The following is a 22,054-nucleotide window of genomic DNA, read 5'->3' as shown; positions in this document are numbered from 1 at the left end:
TCGTTCTATGGTTTCACAAACGTTGCTTCAAATCTTACGAAAACCGAAGTCTGTTCGCAAAACAAAAAAATTTTGAATGGTGCTAACATCGGTTGGCAAATTGTTAGAAGTATTCTCATGATGAGTGTAAACTGGAGTAGCGCTTGCTTTAAGCATCTTATTCAGAGAAATTACTGAAGCAAGCAAAATCCCAACCGTGAGGTCCATGATGCAGTGGTGGTCCAACTGCACCAGTTGCACCATTTTGCTAAAATGCCATATCCCTGTGCCTTGCTGCGCACGTTCGGGTACAGCTTGCGACAACTGTGCCAAAGTTCACTATTCCACCTGTTTACACTGCATCGGACCGTTTATGGCCCAAAAATATTCTTGGTCACAACAAACACCACTAGAGCTTTTCCACAATGCCGCTGATATCCTCTACTCAATCCATTCCAGCGATGCGCTTTTTGCCATCATATTCAGCCTAACCAAAGTCTCCGCGCCACCGCATGTGTCGCTGTTGTTGATAGTTTAACGTGCCGTCGGTAGTCGCTCTTATTTGTTAGGGAACTGGCGATGACACGTAGAAAAGTGATCTTTTTTCGTTCACGAGTCACTCCGCGTACCGTAATGTAGCCACCGCGGCCAAGCGGCAACAGCTGTCGGCACTGCGCGCTGTAAACGGCGTCTTCACGCAAATGAAAATTCAGCCGTGCAAAAGTTTGATATTTTGCAATAAAAGTAAATGCCTCTTAACCGCGCTGCGCAATGTCCTTCGGTATGCCAATTGTAAAGCCTAGCCTAATAGCCCACGTTGAGCGCGTCTGGCACGATGTGGTGCAACTGCTGCTCGCGCACGTCCAAGCGCTCGTCGTGCGTCTTGATTGCAGAACGAACGTAACACGGTGGCAAGCCAGCATACATAGGAACTGAGCCGCGCAGTTGGCCACGTATAAAGAGCAAGTGCTCTTACACATCATAAACGCCGTTCAAACAATCAATGTTGTCGTCACTCAACAAAAAAAGGTCAAAGAAGTCGCCCCAGCTTCCAAACCTTCCCAACTGATTCCCTCCCAGGCCACCGTTTGTTCACAAATCGTACGTTGACGAGCATTGAGCGGCACTGCTGTGGGGATTTCTCGCCGTTCACGGACTACCGAATGAGACATGCGGTGGCTTCGTTAAGTCTAAAGTGCAAAGAAAAACTGTAAATTAAGTGTACTCGCATTAATCCTCAGCACTTGCTGAACTCTAAAACTTCCTTCCCGGACCCAGTCTTAGGACCCCTGTCATGGCGGATACAAAGGGGTGGTTCCAGGGGGGGGGGGGGTATGTGTTCAGCCATTCACCCTCCCCTCCACACACGCACACACACAAAAATAAATAAATACCGGCGGCACTTCTTCCACCTAACCAGTCGGTTGCCCTCTGTCACCTGGCCTGTTCGCGGGAAGCCATACTTATTGCCCAACTGTGTGAGTAGCACGGAGACTCATATCCACCAATTGCACTGTGACAGCTAATTGAGGAGAAAAATTTGTGAATACGGGGTGTCACTAAAGGCAACGTTTCGACAAGCGAACTTGTTTTCAAGGCTGCCTTGAAGAATAGCATCCCTCCCCTTTATGCTTGGATTGATCACTGACCCTGCCCCCTTCGTACTAGTTTACTTTGTACCAGTTTTATTTTTTAGAACGCTTTTTCTGAATATTTGGGAAACTGGAAGTAAGTGCTCAACCCAAAGTCCTTGAAAGTGAAAGGAGAATGTCATTCAGTGCTCATGCCTCTAAAAATTATTGAGTACGATGGAACATCATAATGAGTTGTGGCGATTATTGAATTCACTGTCTATGCAGGTAATTTCAAACAGTATGGTCTCATTTGCAACGAGTTTTCTTCGCTTTCTTTCTTTAATTGTTAGACTGCTGGTTTTGTGGTTAGGATTTTTTTCCTTTTTGGAATGACCTCATGACACCTGTAATTCGTAGAAACCATATGTGCATGCTTGCCTTGTCACTAATGCTTCACGCAACACACATCTTGTGCAGTGCAGTGAAGCCAGAATGTGTAACTCTTTCGTGCTAAGACCTTGATTAGTAGCTGCTCTCTGGATGTTGGCCTTGTCGCCTTGTTTGAATTGCACCAGCATTTTCAGTACGCACACAGATAAGAATATTCACCGAAAATTTAGACATGTTGTGCTCCAAGTGATCCTACATTTTGTTTTGTCTGCTCCAAACCTGCTCTAAAACACAGTTCCTCCTGCTCCGAATCTGCTCCAAAACAGACTGTTTCTTGCTCCCAAAATTGCTCCAAATCCTAAACTGGCTGGACCACCACTGATGATGTTAAAAGGGCACCGTGGTCTAAAACAAAAACTGTGTTTGTCACTTCCTGCCCTTTTGTGTTGGCTTCGTATAAAGGCAAAGCAGCAAAGGCAAACTACCGGTAATAAGGTGTGTATTTATGCCAGATACTATAATGCGAGCTCGAGAAAAACTTGCATAACCCCCCTCCCCCCTCTAGTTCATCCCCGCTGTTATCTTGAGGCAATTTTTAAGAATGTTAACATTGATAGGTTGGCAAGTATGACATGGAATTTAGCAGCCGGAGACCATATCATGCAATTGTAGTTTAGCGGTACACTAAATGCCTGTAAAAAAATCATCATATCTTGTGGTAACATTTACAGCAAAACTGTATGTGGCTAGGCAAGACTAAAATTCCTCTGTCCTATGTACAAAAAAACTCCTAGCACATATGTGCGACAGAAATTGGCCAAATCTCAATACTCACCACTGGTCCACTAATAATGAAGGGAACACACAATCACCGATTAAGATTTGTAGACACACGTAACCAATAATTGAGAAAGAGTGTGATGAACCATCGAGATTAACCCAGTGATAAACACCGGGGCCGCACATTTCAGCATTGTTGGTTAACCACCTATATGTAGTGCCTTGGCCGTGATTTTTTCTTATTTTGCATTCCTGATCGTAAACGTTCGCACTTGGAAATCATTTGAAATGGGAGTGTATCAACGAGGCTCTACTGTAGTAACATGTCATGAAATCTGATCTAATATTTGGTCTCGCACCTTTATGTCACAAAATTAAAATGTCACATAATTATTTCGAGGTAGGCGTCACACATCTAAGCCTACATGCCAGTGAACATGCGTTTGCCACTGGACAACTCAGCTCAGCCAGTGCCCACTGCATGTTTTCTTTCCAAGACGGGGAGTGTGGGCCACATGTGTGCTTGGCAGACTTGTACACATTACGGGGAAAAAACATAACCAATTACAGTTACCGGTTACTTTCTCTCGCTCCTAATTGAATTACTAAAAAGTAATTAATTACGTTTTCGTTCCAGTCATTCCAGCATTTCTTTGCCAACTCGCACTAGAAAAGTCAACCTAATCTTGCCTCCGATAGAACGGCTGCAACGTAGAAAAATCGCGCATTTCGGCAGGGCTGCGTATATAACAGCTACATGCAAATGATTACAGAAAAAGAAGTTATTGAATGGTAGTGACCATTACCAAGCAAAAGACATAATTGATCACTTACATAAATACCAAAACACATAATTGATTACATGTAGAGTGGTAATTGTGTGTAGGTGGTGATTTTTGTTTTGTGCCAAATTTAGTAATAATTATTACATGTAGCCGACTACATACATCTGGCGCTCAGCTATGCAGAATAACATGCGAAGCCACAGCCAGTCTATAGCAGGAGATGTGATTGCCTTTTCACACAATTGCATGTATTGTAGGCTGATAAGTAACGACTGTATATGGAATTTCTGATAATGCTTCACTTTAAAAACAATCTAAATGTTATATTAAAGGGGAAGAAAAGACGTCTTGCTGCCTGTGGAAGGCAGGCCCGTGTTCTCCACGCTGGCTGTAGGTTCAAATCCAGTGGGAGTCGGTTTGTTTTCGACCCCTCATTTCAAATGAATTCGGAAAACTGCCTTTTTAGTTGCCCTACACCCTTGTATACTTCTTTTCTTTTCCAGGAACTTCTAACAGACAGGAATCTGTGCTTGGATGGGAGCAAGCTTGTTGGCACGGGTTTCAAGTATCTCGTTCCTGAGATGACGAAGGAACGAATTAACGAAGTAAGTACGTTCGATGCTTATTCGGACGTCTGCAATGTGTGACACCATTTCATTTTTACATTGTTACATGACTTCGGGCATTTCGTGACATTGTTGTAAGTAGAAATCTTTGAGTAGTGGAATTTTCTAATTGAATGCCAATTAGTACATGCTAATGTGCAAAAAATGTGGGCATTAGTATTCCCCCGATACAGGTAGTTAAATATTTAAAGAAAATATGGTACAATGGAATCCTATGCACTGCCTTCAATACGTGCTGTGCCTGTTGGAATTAGTCTGCTTGACTTAGTTGATGATGAATTAACTTTATTGATTGCCCTGCGAATTGGTGGGATGGGCCTGGATCCCGCCTAGGCTTCGGCCAAGGGTTGCTGGCCCTTGGCGGCTTCCTCGGCTCGCTGGACGGCCCAGAGTTGTTGCTCCAGGTCCGAGCTGAGCAACGCAGACTCCCAGCGCGCGCGGAGGCTGTCGCTGTTTAAGGCTGCATCACAGCTATTGTTTATTATGTCTGGACATCCCCATAGTATGTGCTCTAAGGTGGCTCTAGAGTCGCAATGCCTACACTTGTCTGTCGTGTATAAGTCTGGGTGTATTACATGCATGATAGCTGGACTCGGGTAGGATCGGGTTTGTAACTGCCGCCATTCGACAGACTGTTTCTTGCTTAATTTCGGGTGAGGCGGTGGGAATGTACGCCTCTGCAATCTATGGTGTACTGTAATTTCGTGAAGTGTGGTCATTCTATCTTCCCACTCATCGGTATTCCCTGAGACGGCACTAATCGATGCTCGGTCTGTAAGCCCTCGAGCCATGCGGTGCGCCGCCTCATTACTACCTTCTGATAGTGTGTGAGCGGGTGTCCATATCAGATGGACACTTTTTTCTTGATTATTACCGAGTTGTAGAATTTGAAGTGCCTCTGGGGAGATTCGGCCGTTTGCAAAGTTTCGTATCGCCGTCTGCGAATCACTGACGATCACGTCCGCTTGTGTTTGTGCTATGGCTAATGCGATAGCTATTTCCTCTGCGGTTTCTACGTGTGGCGTACTGACGGTAGCACTCGTCAACATTTTCCCTCATAATTTATCACCACGGCTGTGTAGGCGCGCTTGTGTCTGTATCTAGCTGCATCTACGAATACGGTGTCTATGCTGTGACCAAATTTCTTTTGTATATCGCGTGCTCTGCTTTCCCGTCTGCCCTGATGGTGGGCGGGATGCATATTCTTGGGTATAGGAAGCACGGTTATCACGCCTCTAATATGTCTGGGCATATCTACTTTGACGCCATGTTGGGTGTGATAAGTAATACCAAGCCGATCCAATATTTGCCTGCCTGTTTTAGTTTTGGATAGGCGTTCGTATTGAGCGATGCGTTGTGCCTCGATTAGCTCATCCAGGGTATTGTGAAGACCTAGCTGCAGTAGACTATCGTTGCTAGTGGTGATGGAGAGTCCAATTGCTTGCTTGTATATTTTCCTGATTAAACAATCTAATTTGTATCTTTCTGATGAGTGCCATCGTAAGTATGATGCTACGTAAACTATTCTGCTTATTACAAACGCTTGAACTAGTCTAAGCAGATTGCCTTCTTTCATTCCGCTATATTTGTTGGCGATGCGTTTAAGTAGCCGCATGATTTGAGACGTTACAGCGTCTAATTTGCGTATGGTCTCTCCATTATGGCCGTTACTTTCAATAATGAGTCCCAACACTCTGATCCTGTCCACCTTGGGTATAGGTTTACCATCCGCCGTAGTGAGGTGAATTTCCAGGTTGTTCTTTTCCTCGTAATAGCGTGGTTTTCGGCCGCGTCGTGATGGTTTATAAATGAGGAGCTCAGATTTCTCTGCCGAACACGCCAGCCCGGTTCCTGATAAGTATTGTTCGACTGTTTCTATTGCACGTTGTAATGTATTTTCAACTTGTCCATCACTGCCATCGCTCACCCATAAGGTAATATCGTCAGCATAGATGGTATGATGGAGGCCGTCGATTTCCTGTAGCTTTGCTGGTAAGCCAATCAGAGCAAGATTAAACAGCATCGGAGAGATTACTGACCCTTGGGCGTACCTGCGCTTCCGAGCTGTAGTTCCTCGGATACTATGTCTCCTATCTTAATACGTGCTTTTCGGTTAGTTAGGAAGTCTCGAATATAGGTGTATACTCGCTGGCCTAGGCCTAGCTCTGTTATTCTGTTTAATATTGTTTCGTGCGTAACACTGTCAAAAGCTTTCTTGAGGTCTAATCCTAGAACAGCTTTGGTGTTTCGACTTGTGTTATCTATGATTTCATGTTTAACTTGGAGCATTGCATCCTGTGTCGACAACTTTCTCCGGAAGCCCAACATGGTTGGCGGAAGAACGTCGTTGTCCTCGAGATAGTTTGTTAGTCTTGTTAGGACAACGTGTTCCATAAGTTTTCCCAGGCAGGAAGTGAGCGAGATGGGCCTCAAGTTCTCCAACTGTAGCCGCTTGCCTGGTTTAGGTATTAGAATAATCTGAGCCGTTTTCCATTGTTGTGGTATTGTGCCTAATTCCCAGCAGTCGTTAATGTACTTGGTAAGTTGTTCTAGAGAAGCATCATCGAGATTTCGGATCATCTTGTTTGTTATACCGTCAAGACCTGGAGCCGAATTGGTATTAACCTTTTGTAAAGCTGCTCTCAGCTCCGCTTCACTGATCTCTGCGTCTAGTTGTGCGTTTTTGGTGCCTGTGTAATGTGGGTGTATTGCTGGCTTATCCCGAGATAAATACCGTGCGGCTACCTCATCAATAAAATCTTCTTCGGTGTTTTCATATGCGTGTAATATTTTGTTTATGTTTTGTCTATACGTGGCTTTAGTGTCCTCGGGACTCAAAAGGTACCTGAGAAGGTTCCAAGTTCTGGATAGCCCTAACTGTTTATCCATAGAGGTGCATGTTTCCTCCCATTGTTGTTTGCAGAGCTGTTGTGCGTATGTTTCTATGTCTCTGTTAAGCCGAGCTAGCCTTCGTCGGAGCGTCCTGTTGTGTCTCTGGGTTTTCCATCTTCTCAGGAGACCTTGTTTTGCTTCCCACATATGTAAAAGTTTACTGTCTACCTGTTCCATTTGCGCTTCCTGGGGGATGACTTGTGTTGCTAAGTTAACATCCTGTTTAAGCTGCGTGCTCCAGTCCCCTATATCTGAGATAGTATTATCCTTTTCCTTGCGAATTTGTCTGAGTTTGTCCCAGTCTACAATTTTGAGCTGCTTGCCCTTAGACTTGCGTGGCCCTGCTTTTACAGTGATTTCGAGGATACTGTGATCGCTGCCTAGATCTTGTAGCGTGTTGAGCCATTTTGCATCCTTAATGTTCTTGGTAAAGGTGAGATCTGGCGTAGTATCCACACTAACACTAGACCCTCGCCTCGTAGGAGTCATAGGGTCTGTGATGAGAGTAAGGCCCTGTTGTTGTGCATCTAGCCATAGCTGTCTGCCTTTGGGGTTTTGATATTTGTATCCCCATGCCATGTGTTGAGCGTTAAAATCCCCCCCAATAACTAAGGCTCTGCCATCCGCGATAGAGAGGGTCTTGCAGAGAAGTGATCGGAAATTGGGATGTCTATTTCTTGGGTTGCTGTAAACATTAAGAATAAATAAACTTTGATTGTTTTTCCTAGGAGGTATTAACTCGATTAATAAATTATCTACATCCGCAATACCTGTATCATGCTGTACGACCGTGTGGTGACGTTTCACTAGAGTAGTGACAACTCTTGTCTCCCCGTCGGCACTACAGAATGATCTGTACCCAGATAATTTTGCCTTACAATGTGTCTCTTGTAACAATATGACATCAGGATGTTCCTTATTAATTAGGTATTGATGTAAGTTGGATCTCTTTCTACTGTAGCCTCGACAGTTCCATTGCCAGATAGTATAATGGTCGTGTCGATCCATGGTGGCAGTTACGGTTTTCCGGTCCCCTCCACTGTAGATGTCGAGGGTCTCATATATGGCTTACTGGTTGTTTTGATGAGGCCGCCTCCACTGGTTTGAGGTCCCCACGTCTTCATACAAGTCTCAATATCGGTAAATCTAGTAGCTATTGTGTTAAATTGTTGTTGTATTTGGGTCATAATAGCCTGTGTAACTTGCTGGGTAATTTGTGCAGCCATGTCTTTAAAGCTTGAATCTAGGATATCTAGTTTGTCTTCTAGACTGTCAATTTTCCTGTCGAGTGCATCCTGTCTTTTCTCTATAGTTTTATTGGACTTAGTCTTTTTAACTGTGATCGTCTGGTTATCGTCTGTGGCCTTGCGTTTGGCTGGCGTGTTAGCCTCTTCCTCCATGTCTGCCACTTGTTTTTCTATACTATCTATTTTGATACCTCGCCCGTTTTTGAGAGTGGTGTTTTCTGCCCTCAATCTACTGTTTTCTTCTTCTAGTGCTACAATCCGCTGATGGTGTTGTAGCATAATTTTTTTCATTTCTGCTAGTTCTTTTTCCAACTCTTTGTTTATAGCGTTCGATTCAGCCTCTGCCTCCGCGCGCGCTCCGGAAGCCCCGTCAGCCCAGCTCACCTGTAATGGGGGTCCGGTGTTCTGGTTTCCGGTAGTGCCTTTGCTGTTGTCGGTGGCCTGGGGTGGCTTGGTGGGCTTGACACTGCGGGTTGTGGACCTTGACCTTGATCGATTGCTGGAGCGTGACCTGCTCCTGACCCTTGTGAGGGAACCCGATTTGTTCCTGCTGGTTGTACTTGGGCTTCTTTGGTTGTCAACGTAGTTGTCGTATTCCACCTGTTCCTCTCTCCTGGCACGTTCCCATCTTCGTCGTTTGACGAGGTATGAAATCCGATACCTGGCTTGGCAACGTTTATCCCCCGTCGGGTGGTCTTTTCCACATAGTTGGCATTCTGCTTTGCAATCATGGTCTTGCTTTGGATTCTTGGTGCTGCAGCCCCGACAGATTTTGTCGGTAGGATTGGGGCAGACGTCCGCGCGGTGTCCAAGTCTGCCGCATTCATAGCAGATGTCAAATTGTTTCTTGTAAAGCGCGCAGCGAACAAGCGCTGCTCCGTAGTTCACATAGCTTGGGACGTGATAGCCATCAAAAATGATGATTACATTGTTTGTATTGCCCATACGCTTTGCGTAGAGGACGCTAGGATTACGAGGAGTGACCAGATTCTTAACGATGTCTTCCGGGCTTTCAGAGGCAGAGATGCCTCGGATGACTCCTTTCGAGGTGTTCTCCGGTGCTGCGTGATAGGCGCATGACTCATATTCCTTGCTCCCAATGCTGAGACTGGTTATTGCGACGTATTTTTGGCTCTTTCTTTCGATGGTGTACTGAGGACTATGATATTTTGCTTCTTGTTGAGGCAAAGATTATCTTCTTCCTCCGCTGTACGTTCAACATTTGCAGCACGCCGAACGCTGTGGTAGATGCGATCTGTAGCGTGTTCGCTCACGTTGAATCCGCCTCTTGGTCTTATAATGATCCGGTAGTCGTCGACTGGTAAGTTTGGCATGCGGCTTGCGACGATTAATTGTTGGATCTTCCGATAGCCCTTTTTCTTGCTCCAAGTAGCCTCCTTAGCTCGCTGAAGTTGTGTAGTATCACTACGCGACGGGTCCACGTCATCACTGCGCCTTCGATTACTTCTTTTAATTTCGAACCAATTGCCTTGGTCCAACTCTTCTGGTTGAATATCTTCGCCTTCTACCTGTACAACCTCCATGCTTGCTCCGCTAGAGCCGGGTAGCAAGGTGTCTCCGGCTATGCCGACGGCGTTAGGCCCAGCACGTCAGCCGTCGTGGCTGGTGGTACATTTCTCGAAATGAAAGTGGCCCACCTGGTTGAATTTGGTATCCAGGTGATCCTTGGATCTTCCGTTTTCTCCTGAAATGTGGATTTCGTGGTTCCAGTTCAAAAACGCCGTCAATTCAAAATTCACGCAGCCGACATGACACGATGCCGCTCGCCATGCACTTCTTCTTCTTTCGCTTGACTTAGTTGTTTGCAAATTTTAAGAACAGGAAAAGATACAATAGACTTCAGCGATTTCTTTGACTTTGAACTTACTTACTTTCACATTGACAGGTTTTCACTGCAGTCAAGCTTGTTGAGTACTTCAGTGAAAGTTTGCTATGGTTATTTGTGGCTTGAAAACAAGCTTCTGAATTTTTTGGTGGACTTATTGCAAAGGCCTCTTTACTAGGAAGATGAGTTTATGTAATCATAGATGTCATAGATTTTGATGCCATCTGCTAGGTTATACCTAGTTCTTAATCGGTAAAAATGAATTACATTGTCCTTCGAGGGGGCCATAGACTTAACATAACAAGTCTCACGAAATTTCATTGAGCCAATGTCGCAAAACATGAAAAATTGACTTTGAAATCCGTGACGTCACGCGTGGAGATTTTGGCATCAAATGAAGTAACAAAACCTTCATTTTCTCCTCTATTAATAAACGTATGATGGTGAAATCAATGCCATTAGAGTTCTCAGGAGACAATTTATCGATCTAAACCGATTCGTTGTTTCACTTTAGTGTTCCTTTAAGTTCGAACACTTTGAGTCAAAACAAGTCCAACTTGTGTCTAAAATTTCTAATATTTCTGCACACCCCCGTTTTCAAAAGCATGCAAATCGTGGAAGACATTATTTTGTCTCTCATGTTCTCTCGAAGCCAGCAAGTGCACAGAGAGACTGTGGAACTTCAGCGAAGTCTAAAGTTCTGCCATGTTACTTCTTTCTCGTGCAGATAGTCGAGGACTACGTTGAGATGAACTTGTTTCCAAGGTCACTGCTTCTGTGATGCAACGGTGATGATGAGCAAAGCGAAGTGGACAGAAGTGCTAGTCAACTTCTGGTCATCTACAGATAACTATAAACGTGCCTTGCAAGTATTTCTACACGTCAACGACAGCAGCCATCACCCCTGGTGGAACGTGCAAGCCGGTTTTTTCTTGCCCGGCTTTTGTTAGGCCATTTACAGCTTGTAAGCCGGAGGAGTCCTATTCTCTCTCTATGCAGTACGTGTAGTATGTTACATTCCACAAACGAGTTTTTGCTTGCATTGTTGAAGCCTGTGAAAATGCCTTTGATGCTCTCTGAAGCTTTTGCCTGCAGTCTAGCCGATTGTATTCTTTTGTGATATGATGGTTCAATAAACGTTTTTAAGCCGTTGTGCCAAATATTTTGCAGCGAACTCAATGCATTTCATGCAATGAACTCGTTAATGCAATGTGTTTGAGCGTGTTCACTAGTATTATAGAAGCATTTTGCAGTCGTTCACATTATTTCTGTTTGCTCAAACAGCTGTTTTAATGCATCAACATTATCAGGGGCACAGTGGAAGAAGGTGTCAGAGTTTGTGCAAATCCAACTGGTTGCCCGTGCTTGTGACTGGCCTGCCTATTTGCTCACACGACACCACCGCTGCTAACTAGTGCTGGCTATCAAGATAAGTCATGGTAATTAGAGGTAGTTTTATTTATTTTATTCATTTCTACATATTGCAGCCCGTCATGGGCTATGGCAAGAGTGGCGACAACATCACATGTCAATTGCAGACAGAAAATCACTTATTGGCAAAGCGCAAACAATTAAAGGTAATGCCGACTAATTTTCCTCGCATGTACCCCTGAATTGCCGCTGAATTTTTTCCAGATACCTCAATACCAAAAAAGCCGCTCTTATCATGATGCTAGGACTGCTAGAAAAAAAAAAACTCTGGAATTAAAAAAAACAGGTGGTGATGCCACCTTGAAGTTTCTGCTGTAGCTCGCCCCGATAACACAAGTTCTGACGGCATCTTCTCGCGCCTTGTTAGTTTTTTTTTTTGTCGGCAGTATTCACAGCAATCTTTCAGGGAAACAAAAAGCAAAACACTAGGAAAGCATCAAGAATGTATACTGACCCACGACCACCCAAACTGGAAAAGATGTATTCAAGTCCATGATGTCACGCCAACATAGTGTCTTAGAATTGAAAAGTTGGAAATTTAACATTCATCTTCCTCTTTGATAGTCAATCTGTTACAGTGAAATTATTTAAAATAGTTTTTACAAGAATACCTTCATGGTCTAGTGTCCCCTGAAAAAGGCCTTCGTAGTAGAAATTTCGTCCCAATACTGTGGACTCCTTTTATATCCTGTCAATTGCTTCGAGACATTGCAACCTTTCAATATTTTATCTGATGTTCTTTCTTCACAGATGATGTTTCTTCTTTTGTGCCAAGCAAGAATCTAAGCCCTGCTTTGTGAACGAACAAGAGTTACCTGCTTTCCTGATTGGCACCTATCAACCTCCTTATTACAATAGGGCCTGTTACAAGTTACTATTTGTAATTATTTCGTAATCGTTACACATGAAACCTATGCATCTCTGTTTAGTCTGGAAAGCAGGTGAGACTGCCAATTATATGAGCTTAAAATTGTTTCAGCTGTTGTACATTTTGTCCTGGTGTATGAGAATTTTCCATTTAGATGTAAGACCATGGGAAGGTTGTAGATGATCAATATACTATAGTTAAATTTGAAAGCACTTTGTATTGTTTCTACTTGTTTCATCGGCAAATGTAATCCCTCATGAACACAATGTCCATAAATTATAAAGATGAAAACTCCAAGGAAAATTTGTTCTTAAAACTCGGCACTTTTCCTGAACATCTGCCACGCCAATGTGAAACATAGCTAGGTACAAGAAATTTTTAGCAACACCGAGGTGTGTTTCTGTTGTAACATATCACAGTCTTATGATGTATCCAAACTTCCACGGAAGTTTTCTTTCTAACGAATAGTCTACACAGACTTCATGGTTGCTGCAAGGCTGCACTTTGGAGCAAGACATCCAGATTCCTCATACTTGTGTGTGGGCCCAAGTCGTTTCCAGCGAGGTCTATCTATTGAAGAGGCTAAGAGCAGCACACGTAAAGGTATTAACATCAAAGCAACAAGCAGTGTTTTTCCTGCTTTTGGAACCTCCCTACAATACTCGCAATCGATTGCAAATATCTGGTCCCTGGTCTACATGCCTATTGCACAAGTGTACACATTGATTTGCCTGTAAAACTGCGCAGCGCCCTATGTTCTACAGATTTTGGTCCTTCTTATCTATCCCGAAGAGGTGTATCAATTCGTCTTCTGTGAACTGTATGATCCTTGTGGACTCCAAGTGGATCTGGAGAGAACAAGCACATTGGAAATTAGCCGCAGGCTTGGATTATGTCTACTACTTGAAGCATGGCATTCTCCCACAATGGCTACAGGCCTCACCACGCACACAGATCATGTTAGTGTATCCTAGGAAAACTGGCTCATACCCGCTAGGGGGATTATCCACACAGTAGTTGATAAAGAAAATGCACGAACAAGGAATTAAATGAAGCAATACTAAACACTATGTAACAAAAAAAGGAAGGATGACGCAGATAAATATATCTACCTTCTGCTTCTTCAATATGTCAATCAACTTCATTTGTTTCTTGATGAGCGCAAGCAGATCGGCCTTTTGCTTTTCAAGCTGCTGGTTCTTCTCCAAAAGCTCGGCCATGGCTTTGTCCTGTACATAATTCAGCGCTTCAATAGATCCATATATCGTCACCGCAGACCATGCATGCGATTTCAGGTACGCATTATCGATCAAGTTTAAGCCGGCGACGCACGGAAGCTTTCGATCGCATTCTTATCTCGAACCGCATCAAATCGTTCGGTCGTGATTGGCTCCTCGGCGCAAAGCCGCGGGCGGGAGCCAATCACGATCCAGAAATTCGACCGGACTCATTCGTGTTCCGCATCAAATCGCTCGTTCGCGATTGGCTCCTCGGCACAAAGCCGCGGGCGGGAGCCAATCACGATCCAGGAATTCGATCGGACTCAATCGCGATTGGAAGTGCCCCGAGTTACGGAGTTACTAAGCGCACATGCTCACGGACAGCGTACAAAACTGGGCAAGTTGGTTTATCTTCGTGGTAAAAGCAGCGCAAAAAGACTGTACCGCAAGAAGAACGACACAAGCGCTTCTTCTTGTGGTACCGTCTTTTCGCGCTGCTTTTACCATGATGCTCTGGGAATGCGTACTCCATGGCGTACTCGAGCACATCAGTCGTGGCGGAATGCCTGATAAAAAAAAAAAAAAATCGACGACGCGTATTTACCTCGCCACCATATCTCTGCGTCGAATAGTCCTTCGAGGACGACTTCTCAATCTCCGGTAGCTTGTCGCTGGTGTCCCCCATGCTGATTCTGTCAACCCCGAAAGACAACAGGCGATTGAGATGAAAAAGGAACAGAACAGCACATTCTCTCCAACGGGCGGTGTGCGTGAGAGGCAAAAATGTGCGCGACGAAAATTGCACCGGCCCGTTCTGCAGTAAGGACAGCTGCCAGGCGGCGTGAAATAAAACGACTGGTGCAACAGCAAGCGAAAGAAAATGCCCGGCGAGTTTTATTTAGCCAACACGGTAAAAAAAAAAAAAATGTGCTGCCTGCATGCGTGGAGATGTGCAGGGGATGCGAGCCGATAGTAGAGATGAATGCAGCTGAAGCCATCAGCTGATCGGCTCACCAATAACCAACTGCAAAGCCATGCTAATGCAGAACGAATGCCATGTCTCGGCGCTTGCTTATTGCACGCAACACATATACACTCCTAAGCAATATTCGGTTAATACTGACATTCCAGTGAGCCAACAATACGGGCACGCTGATACACCTCCGATTTTGGCCACCCACTACTCCAGAAAAAAAAAAAAAACGTGAATGCTGCGGACGCGGTGCGGCTGCGCCCTCTGGAATCTATGGCTATTTTGTATCTGCGAACGCGCGGTTGAGAATTAACTATTTATATTGAAGGTAACTGAGGTCCTTTTCGCGAAACACGATACTTGAAATCCGCAGTGCGCATCACTCCGCCGTTCCGCATATGCATACAAAACCAATGCATGATTTTATTGAAGGCGCAGTACCAAGGTGAAAGGAGAAGCTTTTAATTATTGTATTTTGCGACAGGAGAGCGCGCTTGCTGCGCAGCCGCAGTACAATCGATTGTTTAATGCAAGCACACACAAACGCCCGTAGCGAAATACAAAGACGAATGCAAAAAGCGAAAGTGGCCTTGTGCGCATGCGCGCTATCGACCGGCTTGAAACAAAACCTGGTCTGAATATGATGCGACGAAAATTTCGTCAACTTAACGAAACGTCGCCAGTCTACTGCGATAATGTTTTTCGCCATTATAATTATTTGGGAATTTGGTCGTAAAATCTCCGCCCCGTACACGAAGGCGGACACCTAGACGAGTAGGTTTGGTGACATCTTTTACGGCGTCCTCTAACAACTCGTCCAGCTGATTCCCGTGCCAAAATGGTAATCGTTTTAAATAAGTGTGTCCTCTGCTTTAAACTTGTGAATCTTAACTTAAATTATGGACCCTGCAAAAACGAAGACGTTGAAGCGAGAAAAAACGTCGGTCAGATCGGAAGTCGGCTGTTGCGTGAAAGACGAGCCCCCTGAAGTGGAAGCCGCGGACTGTGCTATTGACGTTAGTAGTCGTTTGTCGAACGGGATTGATTTTAAAGAAAATGTGCCAGGAACTGAGAACATGGGCATGTTTTCTGGACCGCTGGAAGCCGAAGCAACGAAGCCGGTCAGGAACAACTGGATGAAGGCCCACATCGAGCAATCAATCAGGTGATGGCAGCTTCTCGCCAACCTCTCGCGATGCTTAAGCTTCGAAACCGTAAACAATGACATCTTATTTCTTGCAGCGTGGCATCGTAAGTCATAGGTGAATAACGGTGCCTTTGCATTCGCTAATAACAGAGGAGTCGTTCACGCCTGCCGCTCTTCTGGCGTCGTGAGCGAACTCGAAGCTATTGTGCTCCCAGCGCGAGCGTGCTTGCATGGCTTCGCCCGCGCTGCGATGCAAGCGCGGCTGTCGCGAATTACCTGCTACGCTACGAATGTAGCGGCTCGCAATTGAAATCGTCGCGAGTTAATTTGTGGCAGCTGCTGACGCTGACACATCAGCTTTCTCAATCCTTGTCGGTGTTTTGTTTGTGAACAGCAGAGAAAGGGAGTACAAAAAAAAAAAAAAGAAACTAAGCTTCATTGTATGTGTGTTTCGGAAACTGCGCGAGATCTCTTGTTTTACCCTTTTCGTTTTTTTCGCTGCACCACGGTACTATCGGATGCGGGTTTGTCGGTGTCGAGTGTATGAATTCGCCAATGGTCAACTTCCGCGCGTCGTCTTGCGCTTGAAGCGCGCCGCGAGCTATACGTGGTTAATTACGGCATCCCCAGCCGTCTTGTTCGCGCGGCTGTGTAAAGTAACGCCCGCTGCCGGCTGGCGCACGTTTGCTGCGAAAATGTTTGTGTAGATGCCACGGGATCACAATGTAGCCTTTTATTATTTCTGTTGTCTTTTTTTCTCTCCCTCTCTCTCTTCCTTACCGAGGATCTCGGTAGCCTGCTGCTGCCAACGCGTTTGCGATTTTACGAAGAGCACCCCGTATATGTCATTTTTTAAGAAATCATCAAAAGATCGCGATGCCATCTCATGACAAAAGATCACATGCTGTTCTTCCGCTTTTCAGATCGGTGTAGCGTAAGTACAGTGATTGAAGTTTGACCTCTGAGTACTTAAATTTGTGTTGAATGAAGAGCATATAGACAATCATTGTAGTACCGACTCTTTTTTTTTAATTATCTAACCTCTTGCTTCATTTACAGTGAGGAAGCAAGGAAAAGGATAGCGACTCTCCTCGTAAGTTGAAGCGCATTTTTCTGCATTTCGTCAGTGCCTGCATTTCATATGTGACTTATATGCTCACATGAATGCCTAAACCACATGGTTGACATTCATTGATTCGATTGTGATGAACTATGTTCAACTCAAAACAAAAGACATGTTTGAGAACTAAAGAAACTTTTTTATGCCTTTGAACGCAGTCATTTGATGACCTGTGTTTACCATATAGAAGTTCCTCCGAAAGAAATGTCTTGTGTGCTAACTTCAATGTTGCAGCTGCAGTTAACTGAGCTCGCAATAGTACTTACTGTGTTTTTGGCATTCCTGCAGTGTACATTGTACGGCTACCTAGAGGTTAGCAGCTGTGAAGTCAGAAATGTTGCTTCTATTGTCCTAAATGTGCAATATTATAAGGAAAGATTGTAGTTACTCAAATCTGCAAGTCAATTCAAAAGCCTATTGCTATGCAGAGGTCTGCGTTCCTCTCTTAAAATCACAGAATATAAAAGATTTCTTTTTTTGCTTATCGCTGCTCGAAGTTTGCACAAAATTATCCTAGAGACCACATTTTATAGTCTGTATCATTCAATATAACACCTCTTGCTGTTGCTTCCTTGGTTAGTCGAGAGAAAACTTACTCATTGCTGTATGTGACATTAAAACATGGCAGCCATGTCAACAACACGATGCAGCTGCAGTGAGCAACTTATGGCCAACACGTGACAACACATTGCATTTGACAACAGTCGCAACGCAGCAACATATGACCTTTGAAATTGGTTTCCATCAGACACTTGAGGACGCATCTGAGAGATGCCGACAATGGCAGATAAATTTAGTTTTTTTTACCAGCTCTCTCGAGGTCAATAATGGGGCAAGTTACAGTGTTCTAGGGCAAGTGTTACATTGAAAGCAGAGTTGCCAGAGGCTACCGAGCTAACAAGCAAATAATCATAACAAAAGAAGCCCAAAAAAGTGGCACGACTATCGAGAAGCAGCCCAAAAAGAACGTAAATTTTCCAATCCTTGGAAATATTTTAAATTATAATAAAAAAAATGTCACTCAAATACAAAAGGCAGTTGAAAAAATCACTTTATTTTGTACAGCCAAAATATGTGCTACTATGAACGAAACCACATACTTACTTTTTAACAGTGTTTCCAGGGTAGTCTCCATTCGGTTGAATGCACATTTGCCCGTGCATGATTAACGTTACTTGCTGATTCCCCCAACGTATGTTTTACTTCAACATTCAACTACACAAAGTCATCGACAAACACGCTATTAGTGAACGAAAAACGCGCTATTCATGAACGTGATGGCCACTCAAATAACTATAATTGCAGGGAAAATGCAAAGAAAACCCCAAAAAATGCGACAAGTAGCTGGAAAATTCTGCAAGCGACTCGGCGAGAAAAGAAGCCCAAATCGGCTTATATAAACAGAACTGGCAACTCTGATTTAAAGGTGCAGTTTTGCCGAAAATTGTGAGCAATAACACAGCAGCAAACGCAAATTTTTTTTTCCCCACAATTTTAAGAGAAAAAATGCTAATTCGTATAAAAGGCCATTTCGCAACAACCCTATTATTTTACTATCTACTAAAGTGGTAAGCTATCCCTGTAGTAGTACTTACCAGGCATACATACACCTACCTTAGTTTTAATAGTTCAAGGCGGCACACCATTCAGCTGTCAACATGGGCAGGCTGTTGGCTCAGTTAGACTATGAATCAAAACTTCTTTTTTGCATTTGGGAAGACCCGTTTTGTTTTTTCTTTCTCGACACATAATGAGGTATCGTAGAAAGGATATTGTCATCTGTTGAAAGCCATCTTTCAACAAGCTTATGCTTAAATAATGGTGACACTTCGGAGCCTGTGCTTCGACAAAAAGACACCGGGTGCCAACATCTGCAATGAATGGGTCCCTTTATTAGTAATAGACATTGCCCTCTGTCATCCTTGTCTGCTGCATATTACCATCGTTATTAGTTGAAATTTTGACTTGGCACATTACAAGATGAATGGTGGACTTGAGGCAGTTATAGATCTCTTTGTATAGATCGTTTTTATTTTTATCATCCACGGATATGACTGAAAACGTGACGCTTGTCGCCAATATTGTTAATTAACTCAGCCCTTCCTATAAATTTTGACTAGAAAAAAAGGCGGTTTGCCTCAGATCTCCTATTTTTGATAACAAAGAAAGAAATGTTGCTAAAATGGACCGCAGAACAAGCACTGAGTGATAGCTTACTGATAAAAAGATTGCTGCAATCGGTGGGTGATGCGTTTGTACGTGTCTACCTGTTAGACGTATTGTAATCTTGTGTGCACTGACAGATGTTTGGGGATGACTGTTGAAGAGCACATTTTACAAAAACAAAACTAGGGTGACATTGTTAGAAGCTGGTTAAACAAATTCAATTCTCTGGTTTTGCATGCGTGTTGTCGTGGAGTATTTCACATTGATTACGTGATCATTTTTGCATTTTGCCTCCACTGAAACAGGGTCACAGCAACTGAGATTGAACCGCGTGACTTAAAAGCTTGGAAATTCAGTATAATAGCCACTAAGCTGCTGTGGCATGTTACGCGCTACTTGTCATCTAGTGCCTGCAATAATTGTAATGCAAAAGCGTTAAAAATCTTGTTTCGCAGAAATTCCAGTGTCGGCATCGTTGGTTGTGAGCGAAAAATCGGCATTGTCCATGACCGAAAAATCGAGAAAGATGCAAATAAAATAAGTAATAAAAACCTTAGGCTCAAATGAGAATCAATCAATGAGAATCAAGGGCTTCTGTGTGGCAAGCAGGTGTTCTACCACAGAGCTGCGCCGTTGCTTGTAACTGCTGTGGAAAAAAACACTACTATATGAATGTTATGTTGTGGGAACAGTCTCCTTACTGCATGGTGATATTGCGTGGCAGAAGTGTAGAATCGCGCCAGGCGTCAAAACATGTGAATTGCCCAACGAGTGGGTGTTTTAAAGGCCCGCCCATCACAAAGCACTCTCACATATTTAATCATCAGCAGCAGCAAAAGCATCAACAAAATGAGCAGCTTTGTAGGTTTGCGTGCTGCCTTATGGATGCATAGTAGGCCCTTTGCTGATTCGCAGAAGGAAAAATTATGGCGTAGTGAACACTTCGAAACTGTACTTGCAGTAGGCATTCTGTATTCTAGGATAGTTTGAAACGACCAATGTTGCACGCACAAACGTTCGTTTTGATGCGGCACGGTTGAGGCATCCATCGAGAAACGAAACCAGGCTAGCAATTGAGAAGGCGATGCACGCGGGACCCGATTACGCCATCACGTCTACTCTTGAAGGCGAAGTTCAAGCGTCCTCCAAGTTTTTTTAATTCACATGGCAGGATTTATAGAAGCACAAAATGGAATTGGCTCATGCTGTACAGTGTGGGTTGGAGACCTGTGGGAGAAGCCTTGGTCCTGCGGTGGACACAAGATTTTATGGAAGGGATAATCCCAGGCTTGTATCGAGAGAAATCATATCCTCTGCTTAATTAGCATAAACTGTGCTGAACTGACATGCGCTGACCAACAGAAATGCCAGAACAAAGAAGCAGATAACACGTGGAGACTTGCCATCTACATCCCTTCCTTGCATCCTTGTTGATGAGTAGGGTTTTTTTCTATTCACATTTACAACCATCTAGCCCCATACCCGGCTCTCCTAGCAGAAACTAATCTAAACCAGTACATAAGAGACATTGAACAACGAGAAAGTGTTTAAAACATAATAGATGTTTCACTACATTGTAATAAATGCAGCAAGACCAAAATTTTACAGGGAACTCAATGAAACACTTCATTAAAACTAAATACTACTTACATATCCAGGAGTAAGAAGAAAAGATAGTGTGGATAAAATAAAAAAAGTATTTCTTACAACCCCTTAACCAATTTGTAGATGAAATGTTGCAGTCATGCAGATTATCCTAGCACATGTATTATTGCATCCTTTAGCTTGTCCTTTATTGTGTTCATTGATTTGTATTCATAGTGTTTTTTTTTTACTATTGTGAATGGCAGGAAAAAGTTCAGCTTACAATTTATAAGACTGTACATGAAAGGGAAGCCTTCGATCAGAAGTTTCTTGTTTTGAATTCTCGTATTAGCTAGTGCCCTTTCGGGCTTAACTTTACTGTGCACAAATTATGCATATATTTTCTTTACTGTATATACATTTCCTGTCGGGGATGCAACATGCATGTCAGATGTTCCTTAGCAGACATACTGAATCAAACATGGGAATTAGACTCAAGATGGATTGTTATTTTCGTGCCAAAATTAGCCTCAGAAGAAGGGATGACATTTAAGTCTAAACCACACAAGAAAAACAAGAAATCTGCTTTTGTCACTATTATTTGTATGCGCTGCTCACAACAATGCCAGGTGTTTGAAGGTTGTAGCCATCCATTTACATTAACATTTATGTGTGCACATGTTTTCTTCCTGTGGCAAAGCGCCTTAGAAGGAACAACTCTAAAGAGAAAAAATTAATTGAGCTGTATTGGTAACTATTTTTTTCTACAGTACCCCAAAAAAATTCGTTCTCGTAAGAAGCAGCACACTAAGCCAGGAATGACATGGAAACAATACCTCAAAGTAGTGCATGAGTTCACTGCGTAGTCATACATTTTGAGGCCACTTCTTGATCTTGCCTAATCTTTCCCAGACTTTTTTTTTTCTCCGGCATGTATAGATTGGAACCGCTTTGGCACTGATATTGTAAGCATTAATGATAACTGCCTTTTTCGTTAAGCCTTGGTTAACATGTTATATCCCCGGAATTTTTACACTTTCCTGTTTGTTTTTTATGACACAACAGCTAATATTATTTAGAAAGACACTTTTGTATGTCAAATTATGTTTGTTTATTCTAATCGTCACAAATTTGATTTATCTACCATGTACCATATTTTTGACTGCTCTCCTCTGTAATTCCTCTGGCCTTGCGCATATGACAAATCAATCACTTAGTCAATCAATCATTCAAATCCTTATCTGTAAAGATGAATTGCACTGTATTATTAAGAAGGGGGCTAGTTGGTGTAGAATTATTACCAAAGGGGTGAAGCTCTAAAAGGACGACATGGAAGGATGACATGGATTTGCTGATAAAAAAACACCTCTTCAATTTCTCGCTCCGTGAAGCAAATTTGCTGAAGCATGTGTCGCGAGGCCGTCAA

At 43.4% G+C, this 22,054-nt stretch overlaps 2 protein-coding genes and 1 pseudogene across 3 annotated transcripts in view; 2 read left to right on the top strand and 1 right to left on the bottom strand.

Moving 5' to 3' along the window:
* The window catches only part of LOC119394366 (dTDP-glucose 4,6-dehydratase), a gene marked incomplete in the record, with an annotated part of 46,587 nt that extends 35,308 nt beyond the window's left edge, over nt 1-11,279 (top strand). The window contains 2 exon segments of the mRNA XM_037661666.2: nt 4,012-4,113; nt 10,847-11,279. Of these exon segments, the coding sequence (XP_037517594.1) occupies nt 4,012-4,113; nt 10,847-10,900 (156 nt within the window).
* Nucleotides 11,280-11,493: 214 nt separating this feature from the next.
* LOC119394367 (testis-expressed protein 9) lies at nt 11,494-14,834 on the bottom strand. 2 transcript variants are annotated; one of them, XM_049415763.1, is made up of 4 exons: nt 14,763-14,834; nt 14,243-14,330; nt 13,531-13,647; nt 11,494-13,266 (listed from the first exon to the last, which is right to left on the bottom strand). In XM_049415763.1, the coding sequence occupies exons 2-4, from the start codon at nt 14,321-14,323 to the stop codon at nt 13,177-13,179; spliced, it is 288 nt and encodes a 95-aa protein (XP_049271720.1). In that variant the 5' UTR covers nt 14,324-14,330; nt 14,763-14,834; the 3' UTR covers nt 11,494-13,176. The 2 variants fall into 2 exon arrangements, with proteins under 2 accessions (XP_049271720.1, XP_049271721.1); XM_049415764.1 differs by having other exon boundaries at nt 14,653-14,808.
* Nucleotides 14,835-15,501: 667 nt separating this feature from the next.
* Nucleotides 15,502-22,054, top strand: part of LOC119394365 (mucin-5AC-like) — a 382,950-nt pseudogene continuing 376,397 nt past the window's right edge.

The sequence above is a fragment of the Rhipicephalus sanguineus genome, chromosome 5, assembly GCF_013339695.2.
Source record: "Rhipicephalus sanguineus isolate Rsan-2018 chromosome 5, BIME_Rsan_1.4, whole genome shotgun sequence".
NCBI classification, from domain to species: Eukaryota; Metazoa; Arthropoda; class Arachnida; order Ixodida; family Ixodidae; genus Rhipicephalus; species Rhipicephalus sanguineus.
The sequence above is the reverse complement of the archived record's forward strand: the minus strand, read 5'-3'. Positions and strand labels throughout refer to the sequence as shown.